The 15,222-nt window shown below is 39.7% G+C and overlaps 1 protein-coding gene and 1 non-coding gene across 5 annotated transcripts in view; both read left to right on the plus strand.

The window, feature by feature from the left end:
* SPIDR (scaffold protein involved in DNA repair) overlaps positions 1-15,222 on the plus strand; it is a 258,654-nt gene that overhangs the window by 2,478 nt on the left and 240,954 nt on the right. For 3 of the 4 annotated variants that reach the window (XM_064480799.1, XM_064480800.1, XM_064480801.1), the window contains exons 3-5: positions 64-130; positions 6,456-6,632; positions 12,465-12,628. In XM_064480799.1, coding sequence (XP_064336869.1) covers positions 64-130; positions 6,456-6,632; positions 12,465-12,628 — 408 coding nt within the window. Of the gene's footprint in view, positions 1-63; positions 131-6,455; positions 6,633-12,464; positions 12,629-15,222 lie in introns of those variants that run through there. The other variant, XM_064480803.1, reaches the window with a different exon arrangement.
* On the plus strand, positions 7,514-7,588 carry TRNAS-AGA (transfer RNA serine (anticodon AGA)). The gene has a single exon. It is a non-coding gene; the product is annotated as a tRNA-Ser (tRNA).

Genomic DNA, 15,222 nt, shown 5'->3' on the forward strand with positions numbered 1-15,222 from the left:
GTCCCCTAAATTACTACATCATTATTAATTATTATTATTGTTGTTATCGTTATCTACCTGCAGTCGTTAACAGCTGAAAAGAAGACTAATACAGAAGAGCACCTTGAATTATCCTCTAGACACAAGAAAGGTAATATATTCATGGTTTAGAAAACACCCAAACAGTGTAAAAAGATACTTTTTTGGAAAAATCTCTCCCTCACCTTTGTCATCATCTACCCCTTTTTCTGCCTCCTGTAGGTAATTATTAAAAAATTTCATGTGTCCTTTCTGGGCTCACTGTTATCAACAGAGCCCAGTAGGTAAGTTCAAGGTCATAGCACGAGGGTTTAAAAAAAAAAATCTGATTTGGGAAATACAGTTATGACCTGTGGTATAAGGACTATACTGCTAGTTAATGAAATTCTTACTTGGCAAATTAGTTGGGGAAAGCTTTTGGTTACAACTGATAGGAAGCCCTATTGAGGTGTTTGAAGAAATGGGGTTAAATTTATCTCCTGCAACAAGAAGTCCAGGGTCCCAGACTTGTTCTGAGTTCTGTAGCCCTAGTGTGGGGTTTGTTTTTGTGGTTGCTAGGTAGAAGCTGGATTCTCCAGACCCAATTCTCAGGAAGAGTGTAGGCTTGGAGGATTTTCTCCAAATAAACTTTTCCTCTGGGAACAAGTACTCGCCCCAGGACCTCTACCTTTGATCAGAACCTGTTACATAGGGTCACCTCCACTAAAGAGATGTCAGAAATCAAGGATTTTTAAACATGTATGTTGCTGATCAGATAAAATTGGTATTTTGTTGATAAGGAAGATGAGAAGAGGTGGGTATCAAGGAGGCTGCTGGTTCTGCTGCCGCACTCAGTTATCCTGTGGGTGGGGCAGGGGAAGTCAGGGCCTGAGACTTCACAGATCTCAATCTGACCCCACAGTGTTCTGACTGTGTCCGCCTGCCTGTGGGGGTCTCGAGAAAGCAAGCTAAGCACGCTGAGCCTCAGTTTCTGCACTGGAAAATTGGCATAAGAATTGTGTGTCTCGCTGGGTTACTGTGAGCTTTAAAAAAATTAAAAAGTGCTTAGTTCAAAGGTTCACACTTAGTAGGTGCTTAATGGTACCAGTTACTGTTACGTTTGGTGGCAAAAAGCTATGTGAGAGCCTGCTCAGAGTCCGGCGGAGTGAGAAAACTTCCTGTGAATAAGACACTAAACACTTCTTTATGCTATATTATTATTTCCCTAATATTTAAGGGGATTCTTTTTATGCTAATGAAAAATAAAACACCCGTAATTTTTTTAAATTCATGAAACACTTATATTATTAAGTAAGCTGGCCCACAGTGTTTGTAATATCACAGTCTTCTGATGGTGCTGCAGAATTTATTTTTTATTATTATTAGTGCCAAATGCTGTGATTTTCAAAGATCAATGTAATTCTGATTTCTTAACTGTCATTATATAATGTATGGAGAAAATAGTACAGTTGACCTTTGAACAGTGTCGGGGGCCAGAGGTGCTGGCCCTCTATGCAGTATAAAATCTGCCTGTAATAAACTTTACAAGTCAGCTCTCTGCACCCATGGATTCACCTACTGCGGACTGTGCAGCAGTAGTACCTGTTTTTGAAAAAAATCCACATGTAGGTGAATCCACGCAGTTCAGACTTGCGTTGTTCAAGGGTCAACTAACTGTATTTTCGTATACAGACGTAGCTTGTATCTTTTCCTGGAGATTTAAAGTTTGTATAGTCAAATTCAACTTGGAGAGAGAAAGAAATATTAAATAAGCTACTACCTTGTATTTATTTATTTGATTGATTGATTGTCCTGGGGATTGAATCCAGGACCTTGTGGATGGCAAGCCGTCCCCTGCTACCTTGTATTTAATTTCAAAAGGATTTTTTGGGATCATTTCCCCATCCCAATATATATTCAACCCATTCTTCTACACTTTCTGCTTTATAGAATGATCAATATATGCTGATAGGCTGTAAGAGCTTATGTCTGTGTATAATTTATTTACAGCATAAACAGCTTGTTAAGGCAAGGAAGAATTGTTAGTAATTTAACAAAAGCTTACAGATAAATATTGATAGAAAAGGAGCCCCAAGGCACGTTCTGTAACTGGCTCCTTTTTAAAATCGTAATGTCTAAAGTTTTAGTTCAGGACAGGCTATTAAATTTTGAGGACTTGGAAGTAATATTTTTTTGACAGCTGGGAATCAGAAGTAGAGAAACATACTTTTGCATAGTGTGCGTAAAAGCGGGAGACTCCGTCTCCTTGTCTCTATGTCTCTGTTTCCTTACCTGTAAGGCACTGAAGACCAGAGGAGAAAGGGGGAGGAAGTGGAGGATGTGGGAAGGGGTGAGAAAAGTGAGCAAATGCACATTCCTCAGAAGGTGCGAGGGACAAGGAGGAAGATAAAAACTTGAAAAGAGGCTGGAACCTTTGTAGATAGTGATTTCCTTTAAAAGGCGGAACTTTAAAAAAAAGTATCAAAATGAAACTATGTAATGAAAAGGAAATAGTGTTTAATATTTTTCTTAAAATGCCCTGCAAAATATGTTCTCAAAATCTTTGTTATTGAGGTCAGAAATCTCCTTGAGAGGCGTTAGTAAACTTCTAAATTATTATTTGTTGACGAGTTTTTCTCCCCATTCGATCATAGGCTTCTTCAGGGCAGGCTCTCCTCTGTCGCTCTTCTTTGGATCCTGGGTGGCTAAGGCCAGGCTGGGCTAGGGCTGCCATGACGCCGTGGTTGGGCCAACAGAAACTTTTTACCTCGCAGTTCTGGACGCTGGAAGTCCAAAGGGAAGGTACTGGCAGAGTCAGCTCCTGCTAGGATGTGCTCCAGGCTTCTTTCCTTGACTTGCAGGTGGCTGTCTTCTCTGCATGTGTCTTTCCATTGTCTTCCCTCTCTACGTGTCCGGTTCTGTGTCCAGATTTCTTCTTTTATAAGAATACCTGTCATGTTGAATCAGGGCCCTCCCTAATTATCTCAGTTTAATTCAGTTACTTCTGTAAAAACCCTAGCTCCAAATAAGGTTACATTCTGAGATACTGGTGGTTAGAACTTAAAATATGAATGAATTTTTTGGGGGGAGGGTCCACAATTCAGCCTGTATCAGCAGATGCCAGCACAATGCCTGGCACACATTGGGCACCCAGAAATGTTTGTAAATGCAAACTGTTCTCATAGTCTGGCTGGTGTCCTTCCTGGAATTTCATTGGAATGGGCCTTGATTTCAGGGGTACCCCTTTTCAGCAAATAAAATGGGTTACTGAGTGATAAATTCCTGGTAGACGTTTTGTCTATATAAATTATATAGTTAAGTGCCTGTAATTTATGGGTTTATGAATCCATTATACAACCTGAAAATAGCGATAATTATATTTCCTGTCCTAGTCTGTTCAGACTGCTGTAACAAAAATACCATACACCAGGTGGCTTATAAACAGAAGAAATTTATTTCTCACAGTTCTGGAGGTCGGAAGTCCATACATTTATTTGGGGTCTGGCGAGGACCTCTGGTTCATAGAACCTTCCTGCTGCACCCTCACATGTGGAAGGGGCCAGGGGTCTCTCTGGGGTATCTTCTGCAGGACACTGGTCCCATTCATGAGAGCTCCACCCTCGTAGCCTAATCGCCTCCTGAAGACCCACCTCTTAGCACCGTCACTTTGGGGATTAGGCTTTGATATGTGAGTTTCAGGGGGACACAGATAGTCTGTAGCATTCCACTTCTTTCATCCTGATTTACTTTTCTGGGTGCATAATAATGAAAAAAGATCGGTAATGGTTTTTGCAAGTAAGTACACACCTTAGTTTTATTAGCTCTTTAAATCAATATGGGTTCTTAGGTTATTCTGAATGGTTTATATTTAATTTTATATTTTGAAGGTTAGACAGCTTTAGCAACTATAGATGTTCAGGGCACAAAGTAAGTGTTTAGTAAATATTTACTGTTATTTCATGTTTTTGTGCCTTTGTACGTGTTGATTTTCCAGACATCATTTTGTCAGTGAATCTTCCTTTCCTGATCAATACAAAGTGGAGCATCTGCTTTTTTTGTGCCATCAGTATACCATGACATACCTCTAATCTAGTGTTTAATTTTTCTTTTCATGATTAATTAGTTTTGCCTTTCAGAGCATGTATTCCTTGAAGGAAGGAGTTTTCTTTTTGTTGTTGTTGGTTATTTCCTCAGGGTTTACTGTACCAGAGGTGTTATATTAATATATATTTAATGAAGCCATTTAATTTTTTAAAACTTTATTTATTGTTAATTTGGGGGGGTAATTAGGTTTATTTATTTATTTATTTACTTTTTGATGGAGGTACTGGTAATTGAACCTAGGACCTTGTACATGCTAGGCATACACTCTACCACTGAGCTATACCCATCCCCCACCATTTAGCTTCTGAGCCTGTTTCCTCTTCTGGAAAACTTGAGTTGTAATGTCTAATCTCTTAATCTCATAGTATATTGAAATGTAGCTAATAGAATTTTTTTTTTTTTTTTTTTTTTTTGGTTTTAGCATTGTAACTCGATTATCTACTCAATATGAGTAGAAAAGTTGATTTTTTATTAGATATCTGTTCCTTTTCTGATCAGTGTCAGTAAAGTTTCCTGTTGGGACTTCTGGTTCTGATGCAGGAAAACAGATGTGGGGCACGAGAAGGGCTGTGTCCCAGGCCTCGGTTGAGCCCCTGGGACAAGCCCCTGGGACGTGCCCCGCCAAGTGTGGGTCCTTGGCTTTGCACAGGAAAGAATTCAAGAGTGAGCCACAGTTGAGTAAGGTAGATTTATTCAGAGAGATACATTGAAAGGCAAGAGAAAGGCTACGAGGTTTGGGGGTTGGGTGCTCAGATTAAAAGTAGGTACACAGTCCACAGGCAGAGTGCGGGCAGTCTCCTCTCCATGTTGCCAGTTTTTATGGGCTTGGTGGCTTCATATGCTAATAAGTGGAAGGGCCAGTCTAAGTGGCCTGGGGAGGGGGCTGGGATTCCCAGGAATTTGGCCATTTCCCACTCTGACCTTTTGTGGCTAGTCTTGGGACTGCCATGGTGCCTGTGGGCGTGTTATTCACCATGCTGATAAATTACAATGGGCGTATAATGAAGCTCAAGATCTGCTAGAAGTTAAATCTCTCATCATCTTGAGCCTCAAGGCCTACTGGGGGTTGAATCTTTCACCATTTTGATGTTAATTGCCGTAGCATTCCTTGAGTGGCTGTGCCTTGCCCTCTTCCAGCCTGTCTCAGTTCCACCAAGATAGAGTCGCTCCATTCCTTCTAAGTTTCCTGTCTATCAGAATGGCTAAAATAAAAAAGTGACCACACCAAATGAAGTGGAGAAACTGGATCACTCACACATTGCTGGTGGGACTGTAAAAAGGCTCAGCTACCCTGGAAAACTGTTCGGCAGTTTCTTGTAAGACTAAACATGCAGTTACCACACAACTTAGCAGTTGCACCCTTCGACATTTATCCTAGAGAATGAAAATTACATTCACATAAGATCATGTGCACATTGTTCATAGCGGCTTCATTCATAGTAGCCCCAGACTGGGAACAACGCAGATGTCCTTTAAAGGGTGACTGGTGAAACAAGCTGTGATCTGTCCACAGTAATAAAAAGAAAGTGACCTGGTGGATGTCCAGGGAATTATGCTGAGCACAAAAAGCCAGTCCTAAAAGGTGACATGGGTGATTACATGTATATATTATTCTTTAATTGACAAGGTTGTAGAAGTGCAAAACTGATTAGTGGTTGCCAGGGATTAGGAAATGAGGCAGGGAGGGGGCTCTGTTTTGCTTTAAAAAGGCAGTACTGGATATGCTCTCGGTGATGGAGTTGTTCTCTCTCTGACAGTACCGGTATCAACATTCTGGCTGTGATGCTGTACTGTAGTTTTACAGAATGTTACCATTGGAGGAACTGGGTGAGGCTTACAAGGGCTTCTTCTGTTTCTGACAACTGTATATGAAGCAACTGTTATCTCAAAATAACAGGTTTAAGTAAATAAGAAAGTTTTCTTAAGCGTTTTAAACAAATTGCTGCTATCGGGGCTCCTAATATGGCAGAGGAAGCACACAGAAGCATTCCTATTGTAGATAAGTGTTGGCTTTGCAGTTTGTTTTATGGTTTTTTTTTTCCCCTTATGGCTTGGTCAATTATTTCAGGGTTATTTTTTGAGTTTTCATCTGTGCTCCAGTCATTTTCCTTGTCTTCTATAACTTAATCAGTTCTAATTACTACTTTTTCTTCTTGTCATTTGGCTTTAATTCAAAGAATCTTAACAAGGTTGTGCATAGGCGTTGAGTCCGGAAGATTTGAAATAAGACATTGCTTTTATTATCTCAATTTTGTGTTATTTGTGACTTGGGAAAAGTAACATGCATAAAACTTCATCTTGATAAGTAACCTTATCAACTGACCATTTTTATATATTTTCTTTTTCTTTAACAGAACCTACTACATCTGAGGGCACCAGTGGGATTACAGCTATAACATGGAGTTCCAGTGAAAGTGATCTGTCAGATGAAGATAAAAATTTTAAACCACGGAGAGATAGCAGACATGGTTGTAGAATAGACAGATTTGATAACAGGAATATTTTATGTCCACAGGATGGGACCAGTGAAGGTAAATTGATAATTTTGTAAGAAATTTAGTTTCTGTTATAGATTGGATTTCAATATTGGAAAAAACGTATACTCCTTTTCTAATACTTAGTATTGATTATGATCGTACTAGGTCTCAGTATCCCAGCCATTTAGAAACATTTTCTCATAATAATTCTCACAGTAACTAAGAGATAGGCATTACTAGTATTATTTGTACAGTTAGTTTAAGCTTCAACATGTTAGAATTGGTTGAATTCCACTTTGGGTCTCTTTGGTGACAAAGCCAGTTCTCTAAAGTACACGCGCACCTCTGAGATACTGTGGGTTTTGTTCCAGACCACTGTAGTGAAGTGAATGTTGCAGTAACAGAAGTTACATGAATTCCTTGGTGTTCCAGTGCATATAAAAGTTGCTTATACACCTCTGTAGTCTGTTAAGTGTGCAACAGCATTATGTCTACAAAAGACAAAGTACCATAATCTAATTAAGAAACGGTTTATTGCTGAAAATTGCTGGCCATCATCTGAGTCTTCAGCGAGTTGTAACTTTTTGTTGGTGGAGGGTCTTCCCTCAGTGTTGATGGATGCTCACTGATTGGGGGGTGGTTGCTGAAGGTTGGGGTTGGTGTGGCAGTTTCTTTAAAAAAGGCAGCAATGAAGTTTGCTGCATTGAGTGACTCTTTCTTTCACAAATGATTTCTCTGGAGCGTGCAAATGCTGTGATAGCATTTTACCAACAGTAGAACTTCTTTCAGAGTTGAAGTTAATCCTCTCAAGCCCTGCCACTGCTTTACCAACTAAGTCTATGTAGTATTCTAAATCCTTTATCATCATTTCAACAATCCTCAGAGTGTCTTCACCAGGAGTAGATTCCATCTCAAGAAACCACTTTCTGGGGGGAGGGGGCGTTATAGCTCAGTGGTGGAGTGTGTGCTTAGAATGCACAAGGCCCTGGGTTCAATCCCCAGTACCTCCATTAAAGGAAAAAAAAAAAAGAGCAAACTTATTTTAAAAAAATAAAGGAAAGAAACCACTTTCCTTGCTCATCCCTAAGAAGCAACTCCTTATCCATTAAGGTTTTATCTTGAGGTTGGAACGATTCAGTCCCACCTTCAGGCTCCACTTCTGATTCTAGTTCTCTTGCTGTTTCCACCATATCTGCAGTTCCTTCCTCCACTGAAGTCTTGAACCCCTCCAAGTCATTCACGAGCATAGCAATCCACTCCTTCCAGACTCCTGTTAATGTTGCTAGTTTGACCTCTTCCCATGCACGAATCATGAATGTTCTTAATGGCATGTGAAATGGTGAATTCCTTTCCAAAAAGTTTTCCACTGACTTGGCCCAGATCCATGTGGGGAGTCACCGTCTGTGGCAGCTATAGCCTTGTGAAATGTATTTCTTAAGTAATAAGAGCAGGAGGTTGAAATGACTGCTTGATCCACGGGCTGCAGAATGGATGTTGTGTTACCAAGCATGAAAACGACTGTCATTCCATTGTCCGTCTCCATCAGAGCTCGTGGGGGGCCAGATGCCTTGTCAGTGAGCAGTAATATTTTGAGAGGACTCTTTTTTTTTTCCTGAGCAGGAGGTCTCAAGAGTGGGCTTAAAGTATTCAGTAAGCCATGTTGTAAACAGATGGACTGTCATCCAGGCTTTGTTGTTCCATTTATAGAACACAGGCAGAGTTGACTTAGCATCATTCTGAAGGGCCCTAGGATTTTCCAAATGGTAGATGAGCACTGGCTTCGACTTCGGGTCGCCAGCTGCATCAGCCCCTAACGAGACAGTTGGCCTGTCCTGTGAGCTTTGAAGCCAGGCTTTGACTTCTCCTCTGGCCATGGAAGTCCTGGTGGCGTCGTCTTCCAATAGAAGGCTGTTCCGTCTGCATTGAAAATCTGTTGCTTAGGGTAGCGTCCTCATGAACTCCTGGAGCTGGATCATCTGGAGAACCTGGTGCAGCTTCTACATCAGCAGTCACTGCTTCACCTTGAGCTTTTATGTCGTAGAGACGACTTCTTTCCTTAAACCTCGTGAGCCAACCTCTGCTAGCTTCAGACTTCTCTCCTGCAGCTTGCTCACCTCTGTCAGCCTTCATAGGGTTGAAGAGCATTAGGGCCGTGCTCTGCATGAGGCTTTGGCTGAAGGGAAGGTTGTTTCCGGTTTGATCTTCTGTCCAGACCGGTGAAACTTTCTCCATATCGGCAGTAAGGCTGTTTTGCTTTCTTATTATTCATGTGTTCACTGGAGGGGTACTTTCAATTTCCTTCAAGAACTTTTTCTTTGCATTCACAACTTGGCTAACTGTTTGGCTCAAGAGGCATAGCTTCCGGCCTATCCTGGCTTTCGATGGGCCTTCCTCACTAAGATTAATCATTTCTAGCTTTGGATTTAAAGTGAGAGACGTGCAAGTCTTCCTTTCACTTGAACACTTTGAGGTCACTGTAGGGCTCTTGATTGTCCTGTTACCCATATTGCTGTGTCTCAGGGGAGAGGGAGAAAAGGAAGCAAGGAAAGGAAGAAGGTGGGTTGGTTGGTGGAGCCGTCAGAACACGCGTTTATCAAAACAAAACAAAACAAAACAAAACAAAAAAAAGAACACACGTTTATCAGTTAAGTTCTCCATCTTATATGGGCCCAGTTCATGGTGCCCCAAAACAATTACAGTAGTAACACCAAAGATCACTGATCACAGATCACTGTAACAAATACAAGAATTATTTAAAAGTTTGAAACATTGTGAGAATTAATGTAACACAAAATGTAACACAAAGACAAAAAGTAAGCAAATACTATTGGAAAAATGCCACCCATGGACTCGAAAGAAACGTTTGTTAAAAAGCACAGTCTCTGCAAAGAGCAGTAAAGTGAAGGACAGTAAGATGAGCCATGCCTCTGGTGCATAGTGCTACACCCATGTTGTCTCCTTGCTAACTTACTTTGGGTAAATGCTATCGTAACTAATGTGTCATGGAAATATTACTGCAGTTTCTATTCTCATGCATTTTGTATTGTATCATGCTGACAGTTTAGAACAGGGTTTCTCAACCTTGGCATTGATGCCATTTGGGATCAGATAATTCTTTGTTGGGGGAGAGGCTTTCCTGTGCATTCTAGGGTGTCTAGTAGTATCTCTGGTCTCTGTCCACCAGGTGACAGTAGCTCACTCAGCCCCAGTTGTAACAACCAAAAATGTCTCCAGATCTTGTCGGATGTTCCTTTTAGGACAGAATCACCCGAAGTTGAGAACCACAGACTTAAAATTATGAAAATCATGTCCTTTTCCAAATTTTAAGGTACATAACTCATTTGGAGTATTTTAAAAAGTCTTAATGCTTTTAAAGTGAGCTTTGATTTTTTACTTTGACTGTTGATATTGGTTAGTTACGTAGTTAGTCAAGGTTAAATTTATACCGACAGCATCTTTTGAAGGTGATTAAATTCTTTTGGCCACTATATGTGCTATTTTGGTGATAACCGTAATTGACATTTTAGTAATAGCCAAGTGAAGCGGTATTTTAAGGTTATACATAGTCTCACAGGGCTTATATTGTTAATTCAACCATATTAAATGAAATTCATTGGTATGTAACTCTTGGTTTGTCTTCATGCACTTCAAAACATATTTCATAATTTAAAACTATGATTTCTGTGAGTGAACAGTATGGTATATGAATTACATCTCAGAAAAGCTGGCACTTTAAAAAAAACTTTCTTCTAATTAAAAGAGATACTCAGTAGTTTCCAAAATTCTATTTGAGAACGGAAAAAAATGCTTTGAGCTAATTACTGTAAGGTGAGTTAATGAGTTAACAAATTGTTGACTTCTCTTAAATAAGAGGAGCTTTAGGGAACAAGGGATCCCTTGGAGCACATCTAAGTGTGCAACTGCTGGTTTGTCTTTCTCCTCTCCACTCTTCTTCCCTGGCCTCTCCTTTCCTCCTCCCTCCTTTTTACCTTCAGTTGCCATTTGTGAGTCTTCTTTTATCCCAGACACTTGACTGGATGTCATGTAGGTTATTTCCTTTGATACCTACTACAGTCTGTGAGCTACGTATCCTCATTTTACAAAAGAAAATGGGGACTTAGAGAACAGAGTAATATAATTAATAACTGTGCCAACTATATTTAGAGACAGGAATGTCTGACTTCAGTGCTGTGTGCTTCAGTACTGTTTGGTGGTTCCCAGACACACTTTCTTATCAAAACTACAGGTGACCTTTACAAACAATGCTCCCATACCTTCTTCCAGCTGTGTTGTATTTGAGTCTCTGAGCCTTGAGGGTGAGAATTGGGATTGAGAGGAAAGAGGCTGAGTTAAAACTGTCAAAATATTTTTCTTTTACAAAAAGTTTCCTCCCTCTTTGTCTTTTATGTAACTTTGGGCAAATTTCAAAACCTTTTTGGAGACTCAGTTTTTTCATCTGTATAATGAAAATTTCGGTTTAACAGTGATTGACTTGCCTGCTTCATAAAATTATTGTGCCCACACGAAAGCTCTTGTTGGAGGAGCAGTGTTCTGTATTCTCTCCTGGCTTTTTTGTTTGTTTGTTTGTTTTCATTTTTGTGTCTAGAATGGCACCATAGGCTCTTAGTAGGCACTAGTTTTATTGAATGAATGAGGACATAGACGGTAGGTACTGGCAACAGGGGCAGTGCCCTGAGGGGACTTGCCCCCTCCTTGGCTTTCTGTCGCTTCTTGCTCTGATGGCTCAGTAACTGGAGAATTTCTAATGCATTCTTTTTTGCCTGGCTTTCCTGAGTAAAGGTGATGTTACCTGTGGGGACATGCATTAGACAATTGCCGCTATGCGTCTGGTTCTCAAAGCAGTCTGGCTGCCAGCCTTTGTCATCATTACAGTGGACTTTTACCTCATCTTCTGAAGCAACAGTATCCAACTAAAGAAGATAATTTTTGGCTTAGTTTATACCATACTTTTAACTTTGTTTTTCCTTTTTTTTTTTTCTTCCATGTTTTGGTTTTTATTTTGAATTTCCTTTAGGTATTAAAGCTGTAAGTTTTTTTTGTTCTTAATTTTACTTCAATTTGGAGGTGAGATTATTGCTATCAGACCTCTGAAATAGGGCCAAGATATTTTATTAGACCTCTGAGTTGTTGAATAGTTGTGAGGGAGTACTTGTACTTGTGAGGGAGTAATTGTGCTTTGTGCTAAGGAGAGGTCTGTGTTATACACCATACCTCTGAGATTAATTTATTTTTAATAACTACTTTCATATCTTTAAGCATAGCAGATTAGAGTCAGTACATTTGGTTATTTAATATATAAAAATTAACTTTCAAATTAAAATACTGCGAAAGTAATATCTAGATAATAATACATATGACGTAAATTAGAAACTAAATTTACTTTGTTTCCTTACTAATGAGAGAAATCTATAGAAAATTTTTGGGCTAATAATCTTTGAAAAATTCTTTGTTAATAGAAGATATTAAACTATGAGTCAGCTACGCAACAGAATACCGTGTTGTGGAAAAGAACGAGGATGTAATCTGTTTACTTATGGGGAAAAACCTCTCAGTTATGTTAAGTAACAAAAAAAATCAAAGTGTATCAGAAAGGAGGACAAAATAATAGTGTATTTTTTGTGCTTGAACATAGAGAAACTCTAGAAGAATACGAAAACAATAGAAGTAGTTACCTGAGAATTGCAGTGGAGGTAACGGTGGGGAGAAATGGGATCGTTACAGATAACTGTAGGATTATACTTTTGGCTGTCTTTTAGTATATTTTTAAATTATTGAGCAACATGGATCTTTTAAAACTACTGGGGAAAAATAGATTTAAAACACGTTAAAGATATTTAAAATTAAGTTTAAAATTGTTATTTTTAGATGACCTACAGCTTATTGACTGGGAGATTGACAGTGACAAGGAAGATCCTTGTGAGTGTGATGAATTTGAAGACTGCGAGAGTGCGGTGGAAATATCTGATGGTGCTTCCTGTGCGAGCAGTAGTTCTTTGACACCTGCAGAGATGCTACCTGAACTTCCTAAGGTAAGAACGAATTGCTTGTAACTTTCCATTCTGTGTGTGGCATTTGTTAGTCACAGCCTTTGGTGTTTTGTTTGCAACTTCTTCCTCAGGGACAGCCACTCTTGACTCTTCATGGATTCTTTTGTTCTTTAACTCCTTTTTTCTAAATAATATGCTTGTAATGTTCTTTTAAACTGGGTGAATTCTGAATTCTCTTCTCTTCACCCACTCCCCACCCCTGCTACACGTGGGACTTTCCCATCCCTCTCTTCCCCCAGGAAGATATCTCATGGTTTGGTTAGATTAGTTCAGCATTATGTAATTCTGAATAATAATGTTCATAACAAGGCAACTATTAATTGTGATTTTCCTCCGTAGGTTTTTGTTTTTGTTGGAGTTAATCATTTGGGTTTCTGATGCCTAGTTTTACTTACCATCAATAAAAGTAACTGGACCATTGTTTAGCTCTCCCATTAAGATTTTTCCGGCATAGAAAGCATTCTGTCAGTTTTGTTTTTTTGGAGAACTCTTAACCTCCTAGCTGCTCCAATTAAAACTGAGGGTCCTCTGTGCTTTGTGAACATTGCCACCCTTAAGTCGCCCTTCACCGTCCTTCTGGGAATTCCCTTCACGTGTCTCCTGTGTGGAGTATGCATTCAGCATACTTTGACGTTAATTGAAAATTAATATAGACTTCTAGGTTGCAGATAATTTTTCTTCAGAATTTTGAAGGCATTGCCATCAAGAAGCCTGAAACTGTTCTCATTCTTGATCTTGTATGATTTCTCTTTATCACTTGTTTTAAACTGTTTGTGATAGGCCTCAGTGTGGTTTTCTGCTTGGAGTTTGTCAAGCTTCTTGAATCTGTGCTGTGTCAGAGGTCCCCACGCTTACTTCTGGGTTCAGGAATTCCCTAGGAAGACACTCATAACTCAGCATACAGTCATATGTGTGGCCGTGATTTAGTACAATGAAAAGATACAAAAGCGAAATCTTCCAAGAGTCTTTTTCCAGTAGAGTCACACAGGATATGCTTAATTGCTCCAGCAATGAGTTTGGACAACACATGTAAGGTGTTCTCTGCCAAGGGAGCTAATTAGCCACTCAGTGCCCAGGGTTTTTATTGGGGGGTGATCTCTGCCTAGTATGTGCCAAAATTTAACATTTTAGGAAGGAAAAAATCCTTTAGGAAGGCTTAGTCACCATAAGCCATATTGTTTGCACAGTTCAGGCACAGGGAAACACTCTTATCATTAAGAGAATGGTAGGAACCCTCCTGAAATCTAAGTTCCTGGAGGCAGGCAAGGACCAACATTACAAGCGGGGCTTCTAAGGATACCCGTCTCAGGTCTGCTAAGTTAACTCTCTTCTTCACGTGTGGGTTTAAAGTTTTCATCACATTTGGAGAGGTTTTTGCCTTTATTCAACACTTCTTTTCTGACTCCCCTTTTCCTTTTCTTCTGTGACTCCAATTATATGTATATTGATTAGGCTGTTCGATGTCATGTCATGGATTATTGATGCTGTGTTCATTTTTCCCCTTCCTGTTTCATTTTGGGTGGCTTCTATTACTGTTTCTTCAAATATAATAATCTTTTTGCCTGCTGTTAATACTGTCCAGTGTATTTGTCATCTCTAAAAGTTTGTTGAGTCATTTTATATTGTTCTTAACACGATCATGCATTCATCTATGTTTTGAACATGAAGAGTATATTTATAATAGTTGTTTTTATGGCTTTTTCTGTAAATCTGTCTTCTGTGTCATTTCTGTGACTATTTTGGTTGATATTTCTTTTCATTATAGGCTGTGTTTTTCTGCTTCTTTAAATGCCTGGAAATTTTGGAGTGGATACCAGACATTGTGAATTTTATGCTGTTGGGTGCTGTATTTAAAAAAAAATGTCTTTTAAGTATTTTGGGGCTTTGTTCTGGGGTGCAGTTACCTGAAACAGTTTCATCCTTTTGGGTGTTGCTTTATGATTTATTAAGTGGGTCTGGAGAGTACTTAGTCTTATGTCCCACTACTGAAGCAAGACCTTCCTGAGCTGAGTATTCTATGTAATGCCCTGAATTATGGGTTTTTCCAGTCTGGTTGGCAGGAACAGCTACTGTTTCCTGACCCTGTGTAAGCACTTGGCACTGTTATTCTAATGCTTTCAGGTGGTTCTTTCCCTGGTCTAGGGTAGTTTCTTTATATGCACATGCTGATCAGTGCTCTGCCTAATACATGTTGGGGATTGTTGGGGTTCTCTATGAATCTGGCTTTTTTGGTACTCTGTCCTATGAGCTCCAGCTACTTCTGTCTCCATGGACTCTCAGCTCTGTCTCTTCAACTCAGGGAGCCCACCAGGCTCCACCTCAATTTCCCCTCCCTGCTGTGTGGTTTGGAAATTCTTTTAAGATAGTAAGCTGGGACAATTGTAGAGCTCAATTCTTTGTTTCCCAACTTTCAGAAGTTAGTGTTGTTCTTGCCTGATGTCCAGTGTCTTGAAAACCATGGCTTCATGTATTCTGTCTAGTCCCGTCCCGTCCCGTCCCGTCCCATCCCTTCCCATCCCTTCCCTTCCCTTCACGTCCCCTCTCCTCGTTATTCCATCATGGTCATCTTCCCTACC

This window comes from Camelus dromedarius, chromosome 30 (genome assembly GCF_036321535.1).
Source record: "Camelus dromedarius isolate mCamDro1 chromosome 30, mCamDro1.pat, whole genome shotgun sequence".
Taxonomy (NCBI): Eukaryota; Metazoa; Chordata; class Mammalia; order Artiodactyla; family Camelidae; genus Camelus; species Camelus dromedarius.